Source organism: Sinocyclocheilus anshuiensis, unplaced genomic scaffold, assembly GCF_001515605.1.
Source record: "Sinocyclocheilus anshuiensis isolate Anshui unplaced genomic scaffold, SAMN03320099.WGS_v1.1 scaffold708, whole genome shotgun sequence".
Lineage (NCBI taxonomy): Eukaryota > Metazoa > Chordata > Actinopteri > Cypriniformes > Cyprinidae > Sinocyclocheilus > Sinocyclocheilus anshuiensis.
The window spans coordinates 1,314,936-1,323,716 of NW_015555881.1; the positions used below are offsets into that span (position 1 = coordinate 1,314,936).

At 37.3% G+C, this 8,781-nt stretch overlaps 1 protein-coding gene across 1 annotated transcript in view; it reads left to right on the top strand.

Moving 5' to 3' along the window:
- LOC107675701 (calmodulin-regulated spectrin-associated protein 1-B-like) overlaps positions 1-8,781 on the top strand; it is a 14,294-nt gene that overhangs the window by 1,115 nt on the left and 4,398 nt on the right. The window contains exons 3-12 of the mRNA XM_016470116.1: positions 175-255; positions 517-549; positions 2,565-2,706; positions 3,023-3,162; positions 4,063-4,159; positions 4,512-4,677; positions 4,799-4,878; positions 4,996-5,080; positions 6,023-7,976; positions 8,530-8,598. Coding sequence (XP_016325602.1) covers positions 175-255; positions 517-549; positions 2,565-2,706; positions 3,023-3,162; positions 4,063-4,159; positions 4,512-4,677; positions 4,799-4,878; positions 4,996-5,080; positions 6,023-7,976; positions 8,530-8,598 — 2,847 coding nt within the window. The remainder of the gene's footprint in view (positions 1-174; positions 256-516; positions 550-2,564; positions 2,707-3,022; positions 3,163-4,062; positions 4,160-4,511; positions 4,678-4,798; positions 4,879-4,995; positions 5,081-6,022; positions 7,977-8,529; positions 8,599-8,781) is intronic.

The window sequence follows — 8,781 nt, forward strand, 5'->3', positions numbered from 1 at the left end:
ATATATATATATATATATATCAGAAACTACTAAAAAAAATTTAAAAACAACAAAATTACTAAAATGATGAAAACTGAAAATATAACAATACAAATATTATTAATAGTAGTATCTCAATAATACTAAAATAACAATGGAAGAAAGCAACTAAATCTCTCTGTTTGTGTGCTGCAGGTGATTCTGAAGACGAGAGAGCTCTCCGACAAGGAACTCAAGATGAAACAGCCGCTGATGGATTCGCCGTGCCATCAGAAGGTCTGACCAATCACGAGTCTCCAAACCATCCAGTAGTAGAACAGCACCCAGAGCGTTAGCATGCAGGCCTGTGTTCTCCTCGTCGATTGACTGAATCACTCGCTGTGCATTTTACTACACGGTTTAACCCTGTTCTCTGATCAGATTCCATTCGTTCAGATCTGATCGTTCTCTTCTCCCTCCACCTCTTTCTCTGCTCGACGTTTAACCTTTATGCTCTTCCTGTTTGTCTCTCTCATCCCGCCCCTTCCTGTTGGATAGTCTCCCTCAAAATGGTACTGGAAGCTGGTGCCTGTAAGTGCTACAGCGCCCCCTGCGTCCGTCACGTCACGCTGCATGAAAAGCGGGACTAGATGTTGTGTGTGTGTCTGTCATTGTGCATCACATGCGTTCATCCGTCCGTCCATCTCTCTCTCTGTCTGTCTCAGCCTGATCTCATGAACGCTTTGGCCCATTGCATGCTGGAGCCGGTGGAGTTCTCTCGTGTGGTACAGTACTCATGCTCTCTCACATACGCATACTAAAGGTCTGCGCGGACCCAAACCCAGTGCATTTGTTTAGCAATTACAAACAAAAACCTGATGCAGATCCGAGTCCTTTGGGGCCTCAAAGCGACTAGCAGGCGTCTAATACACACTCTTCAATACTTCACTCTTCCTTGCATCCATTTGTCTTTTCATGCATCCACACATCCAATCATTCTAAAATTATATATATTTTATTTTAAGATTTTGTTTATATGTACTAATTAGGGCTCCACAATTATGACAAAAATCATAATTGCGATTGTTAATTATGATTATCACAATATACATTGAATGTTTTGAATAGCTTAATAGCTGTTTGATGCAACTGCATTCCATATTTTTATATGAAAATAAACAAGCTGAAAACACTCTTCATGAAAAATTTGTATTGCTTTTCTATAGCATTAAGCCTCAAATGTTAACTATATATTGGTTTGATTTCTTCTTTAATAAAAAAAAAGATAAATTCAAAAGAAAAAAAATATTCATGGTATTCTAATGTTATAGTAAAACTAAAATTATAACAATTGACAAAAACCTGTAGAAAGAAAAAAAAACACACACATCTTAAGCATGCAGAATAATGTAACGTTTGTAACTTTAACTAATGTACTTTTTTTAATTTATTTTTTTTGTAATTACGCCTTTGAATGATTGCATAATTGTGGCATCTGTAATTGTAATCACGGTTAGAAATTCGATTAATTGTGCAGCCCTAGTACTAATTATACTAATTTTAACTGTACTAATTTTAATTACACATGTATGTTTGCACACACACACACACACACACACATTTTTATAATATAAAATCAACTAATTTATATTTACTAATTTTAATTTAATTTATATATATATATATATATATATATATATGTGTGTGTGTAATCTAATTTAAATTTACTAATTTTAATTTTATTTATATATATATATCTGTGTGTGTGTGTAATCTAATTTAAATTTACTAATTTGTATTATTTGTGCGTTATTTTTATTCAGTAAGTAGTTTTTATTTATTTTTATTTCAGTTTTAGTTATTTTAGTACATCAAGTTAAACTAAATTAAAATGTGAAATGTTGAAGTAAAAAAAAAATTTTTTTTTTTCATTTAACGTTTATTTTATTTTAAGTAACAATGTTTTTTTTATGGTTTTAGTTTAATTTCAGTTTTAGTTAACTATATTGAGAGAAATTTATTGACACAAGAAGCCATTATATCATACAACACATTGCACACATATGGAGGTAATTTTGCATGAAAATCATTTTTATTTGTTCCCCTCAAAATGAAAATTCTGTCATCTGTATGTATCGTAAGCATGCAAAAATGATTCAAAGCTTGGGCAGAAGGTAAGATTTTCAGCAAATAATCATGAAAACAAATTACATTTCAATCTGTTCCTCACAGATACCATGTGTCATCCAAAGACTTGGAATGTTGTGCTTTAATATAGTTATATATATTATATATTAAAGTAATATGTTTATCATTAAGTTGTACAGACTACTTTTGCGATGCTTCTTTGTCATTTTTGGAGCTCAGCAGTCATAATTACTGTCCACATGTATTGTATGGGAAAGATTCGTCTTTTTATTTTTAAGTATGAACAAAAACATGTTTTTGGAGTGACATGAGGGTGATTAAATGATGACAGGATTTTCATTTCTGTGTGTACTGTTATATTTAAAGTGGGTGTATGATTTAGTATGTGAGAGACTGTGGGTGTGTGTGTGTCTGATCTGTGTTAGACGCTTTATAAGCCCCTGCCTGCTCTCTCTCAGGTACGATACCGTAGAGAACACCTGTCCGGCCGGCCGTTCCCACACCTGGCTGTGATGGAGGATCTGATGAAGGATGTTTGTGATGGAGCGGCTCTGCTAGCAGTCGTTCACTTCTACTGCCCTGAATACATGAGGCTAGATGGTATATAGACAAACAATGGGCCACAAATGAGCAGAATAATCGTGTCAATTCATTCTTATGTAAATTGTTGCAATCAATTAAACTCCACAGTTTAAATCAGGATTCTTTGGTGAATAATACACACACACAATGGGCCACAAATTAGCAGAATAATCATGTCAATTCATTCTTATGTAAACTGTTGTAATTAATTCAACTCAACAATTTAAATCAAGATTCTTTGATGAATAGAAAGTTCAAAAGAATTAATACTTTTATAAATAAAGTTTCAAAAAAAACAACTTTTATAAATGTCTCTGCTGTTCTTTTCTATTAGATATATGTCTGAAGGAGGTGCCGTCTCTGTCGGACAGTGTGTATAACATCCATCTGCTGCGGGAGTTTTCTAACGAATACCTGAAAAGGTGTTTTTACCTGCACACTGAAGATCTGCTCTACGGCCCACCGGTGCTTAAGGTCCGTACCGAAATATATTTCATTCAGTAATACAAAAGTATAGATAAAATAGTAACCTTCAAAGAAACCAAATGCAAAGGATAAGGCAGCACTGCATGCATTCTTCAGTTTAAACAGTCCCAGAATGCATTGCTCCAAGCTCAGTGAAAACATATCTACGCATACTTTTAGACTGCCATGCTTAAAAAATAAAATACAATTCAATTAGATGAATTGGATAAACAACTTAAAGTATTTGTACATCATAATATATGCATATTTTAATTAAATAAAGTCAAATAAAATAAAATGCAATTAAATAATAAAATAATTATATTTTAATATATATTTACTGTATATAAACTAAAACAAAAAGTATTAATAATCATTTTTAATTTAAATAAAGCTGAAATAAAATAAAATATATATATTGAAAATGAAGTACTAAAATGACTAAAACAAAAACTGAAATAAAAATATATTAAAGCCAAATAGAATTATAAAAAAATAATAATAAAAACGGCAAAACATATACCAAAATTACAAAAAAATTACAAAAGATTTAAACAAAAAAAAAAAACTGAAAAAAAATAAAATAAATGTTTATTCAAAATATTAAGAAATACAATAATAGTATATATATAAAAATAATATAAACTGTTAATCTAATTACATTTTAATTGCATGGCATTAATTGATTCATTGATTAATTAATTATGCAGATTTTTATTAAAATCAAATAAAATAGAATTTAATTTAAAAAATACAATAATTCTATTTTAGTATATATTTACTGTAAATTAATTACTGTAAATAAGTTTAAAGAAATTATTACCTTTGAGAATAATATAAATTACAAAAAAGTGAAAAATTAAACCAGCTCTGTGCATTACAGTCTTTGACTTGTTCTTGTTTTTCCAGCATAACGTGATGGTTTTCATTGCTGAGCTCTTTTGGTGGTTTGAAGTAGTGAAGCCGGACTTCGTAAAGCCAAGAGACCTTCAAGAGATTAAAGATGGTAAGAACCGAGTCTTAAAAGCTCACTACTTTTCTGATGAACACTTTGTTTCAATCTAAAAATGTCCATCTCATGATTCATTCACTCTTTATTATTATGCTATGTTGTGATTATTATTATTATTATTACTAAATTTTTATTTAACATGGACATCACAGTTACATTGGACAAACCATATGCACTTGTTTAAGTGTTTTAGCACACATGCTAATTTTCAACACCAGTCCACGGGGGCACATTTCACTTCAACATTGTTAGAAAACAAACAAGTACTTGTATAAGTCAGCGCATGGAATCAACCCTGTACGTCACTTGAACATCACATTGACAACCCATTGCTCCAATCTTACAGTGAGAGCGTCTCTTCAGCCAAAGAGTTCCCGCCCCCATGTGCCCATATCCAATGCCACCAAGCGAAGCTTCTTAACTCCCTCCCCTTCAGCTGACTCGCTGGCGACAGCTGCCAATCCTGACGGTTGTATGTGGTATTACTTGCACCCCGAGGAGTCCTTGTCTGTGTAAGTCTGTTTGAAGTACCTAATGATCTGTTGCACATTGCAGTACATATTTCACAATTGCATTACATTGCATTACATTCATTGTTTTATAAAACCAATATTTTTTTTCATTTTTTTTAAGAGCAAACAGAAGCCCCTCCCACCCACTCCTCCCACTGCGGCAGAGACAGCAGAAGCCCGCTCAGGGGGAGGAGAATTCAGGTAACTACATCTTGTAATCAAACTTTCAGCACAATATTGCATTTAAATGAATGAAATTTATTAAACTGATCAGTTGCCACTCTATTTTTAAATTTTTCTCTGTCGTTCTGTGAGCAGAGCTCAGGAACAGGTCAAACTCTTTGTCCCGTATGGATGGACTCATGTTTGGATCACAGTTCGCCTGGATGGAAAGGAAACAAAGGTTTTAAATAAAACTAAAACTATTAAAATCTTTATTATTATTATTGTTTAACTCTGCTTTATTTCATATTTTTTTCATATTTATTGGAATATTTCGCTTTATTTCAAAATATTTTATAAAATAAAATAAATATTAGATGAAAAACTTATAAAACATAAAAAACTAAAATTTGAATTGCTCTGGCAATTACCTGAAATAAAACAAGTTGAAGATGAAGTACTAAAATGACTCAAACTTAAACTGAAATTAAAATGAAAACTGAAAATTTACAAGTACAGTAAATGCTAATTCAAAATAAATAGTATAAGAGTATATAAATAATTAATTAGGTGTGGATAGTCTCACCAAAATATATCATGGCGTGAGTAATTTTGTGAAATGTGACCCTGGACCACAAAACCAGTCATAAGTCGCTGGGGTATATTTGTAGCAATAGCCAAAAATACATTGTATGGGTCAAAATTATCGATTTTTCTTTTATTCCAAAAACCATTAGGATATTAAGTAAAGATCATGTTCCATGAAGATATTTTGTAAATCGACTACCGTAAATATATCAAAAATGTATTATCATTAGTAATATGCATTGCTAAGAACTTCATTTGGACAACTTTGAAGGCGATTTTCTCAAAATGTAGATTTTTTTTGCACCCTCAGATTCCAGATTTTCAAATAGTGGTATCTCGGCCAAATATAGTCCAAAGAAATTGACCCTTATGACTGGTTTTGTGGTCCAGGGCCACAAATTGTAATGGTAAATTAAATACAAATGAAGCTACTTTATCTCTTTATCTCATATAATTATTTTCTCATTTTATTTGGAAATTGCACATTCTCTACAGGTTGACTAATCTCTGCCATTTTACGATTCATACAGCCCAGTCCAAGAATGAATGACTAACCTGTTGAAATCTCAAATCTCTGTCTCTCTTGTTTTCTCAGGCCGATCTCTCAAATGGAGATGGATTGGGAACGTGTATGTGGCGATAATATCAGCTTGGCTCGATCCATTAGCAAGGACAGTTTAGCTTCCAACGTCATCTCCATTACTCCACGACACCGCATCAACGGCCAGCCCCTCCCCCAAACACATCACTATGACAACCAGGAAGAAGAGGAGGAGCTACTGGCTGTGATTAACCCAGAGGGCGCGTCTGCATCCAGAGACGCACGATCCGAGAGTTTCTTCTTGGAACCGTTGCAACCTGCAGTTCTACGACCAAATAAGGAGAAAACAGGGATTAGTAAGTGGGAGGAGAGTGGAGAGGGGCGGAGTCAGGGACGCCGGGGGGCATATACACCCACAGAATGCACTCTCAACCAGACCTTTACTCCAGTCGGTAGCATAGAGCAAGCAAGCTCTCGAGCGCAATCTCCCGGATGCTTCTTCCTGCACGACGACGTGGAGTGTGTGCGGGACAGTCCACTCGGAGGCTGGGAAGACATTGCCTCAGATTCAGAGTTTGAGGAAGATGATGAAATAGAAGTTCAGGAGCAAGAGCTTTCCAAAGCAGTTCTGATGCATGCTGGGAGGAAATGCGTGGGACTCGGAGAGGAAGAGGAGTCTGCAAAACTGCGCGAGGATGTTTGCTTGCATGAACGGGACGATAAGGAAGACACGAGTGGACGGGCAAGTCCTTGCCCCAGCATGTTGTCACAGGCCAGCAGCACGTCGACCGGCCGCATGACAAGTTTCGCAGAACGCCGCAGGAATAGAGTCGGATTCCCCGATGGTTGCTACAGCACCGGGAGCTCGCAGACCACCACTCCTGATGGATCCGAAAGCGTGCAATTCCCTTCGGACGTGAGTCCGGGAATGCCAAGTGGCCGACCTGGCCTCGCTTCTGAACTCGTACACCTTCGCATGCAGCTGGAGGAGAAACGGCACGTTATTGAGATGCAGAAAAAGAAGATGGAGAGCCTTTCGGCACGGCAACGGCTGCAGCTGGGAAAAGCAGCATTCTTGCACGTTGTTAAAAAGGGGAGGAGCGACACACTGCCACACCCACTCAAAACAGAAATTGGGTTTAAAGAGAAACCGCTTGCGAAGGATGACTCGTGCGTTGAGGTTCTGAAAGCCCAAGAAAAAGACACGGAGTGCAAAGAAACACCGGTAGAGAAGGATAAGGACAATCGTTTGAGTGTAACAGGAGGGGGCAGGGCTTTGGGCGATGCGAGCGGAGAACCAGATCTTGGCGAATGTAGCCGCTCTATCGAGCTCCTGAACGAAGCGATCGGAGCGATACAGCAGCAAATGATGCAACTGTCTCTCCAGCAGGACTTGCTCATGAAACAGACTATCCAGTCCCCGCAGGAAACAAAACCAAGCACTGTGCCGCCCTTAAACGAACACCCGCCTGAGCAAACCGAGACTAAATCGCGCCTCTCCGTGCAGTTCACAGAAACCCTTTCCACCGCGATCAAACGTCCTCCCAGGCTCAGCTCAAGTCGTACACCTCGGATGAAACCTAGAGACCTCAAACTGAGCAAAGATGCAAACAGTCATCCAGCAGTGAAACCAAGCACTCCGACACCGGGCGGCAGGACCCCCCGGGCTGAGAATGAGGAAGAGGGTGGAGCTAAAGAGGGTGGGCGTGACTCAAAAGGAATTATTCGCAATACTACCTTTAGACTGCAGGACTCCGCAGTCCAACGCGCCGACAGCCTCGACTCGCCCCAAACCGAACTCCCCACGGTGGAACAATCGCCTGTCGATCCGACCCAGGAGCGGAGCGAGTCCAGCGGCTCTGGAAAGGAGAACATTCCAGTTCTGTCCGAGGAAAACAGAATGAAAGCACAGCTGATTGAAGTGGACCTATCTGACCTGGCTGAACCGTCTGAAACTAGCACAGAACCTGATGGTGAACAGAAATCTGGACTGGGCTTCTTCTTTAAGGTACCAGAGCATTTTTGCAAATGATGATGACAGCGATGATGATGATTATTATTCGATTTTTTTTATCTATTATTATAATATGATTCTATATATCTATTTGTTATAATGCATTGTAAAAAATATTCTAAGTATATTGCGTTATAAAATGTAAAGTTTCAGCCCCAGGAAGCGTCTTTTAATGTGAATTTATAAAACGGATAGTTCCGGTCCTTGATTCTGATTGGTTGAGCCAAGTTTGAAGCTGTTATAAACATAGTCTACAAACATACACCTTTGTTTACGTTTGTGTGTTGCTCTGCAACCACTTTGTTGGAACCACAACAGTTTCTGAGGAACTACATTGTTTGGCGGAAGAATAATGTTTTTATTAATATCATTACACTTTATTTGCTCGGTTTTATTTTGTGAAACCTTACTACGTATATGGAATAACAGTTTTATAAAAGCTCCGCTTCGCGTCGTGCCTAACAACGCCCCTTAACTGTTATAAATTCACTGTAAACCATGGCTTCTTGGGGCTTATTGCTTTATTATTTTCCTTTTCTGTATGTAGGATGATCAGAAAGCAGAGGATGAGCTGGCTAAGAAGAGGGCGGCGTTCCTTCTCAAACAGCAGCGTAAGGCTGAAGAGACACGAATACGTAAGCAGCAGCTGGAGGCGGGGTAGGCGGGGTCACGAGATGAAGCCAGGTATCAATCACGGTCGATCCAGTGTGTCTCTGTGTGAGTAAATACAGTAAATACTGTGCAGCAGATAAATTTGATGTCATTTGTGTGTTTGTGTCAGACGAAAAGCTGAGGAAGA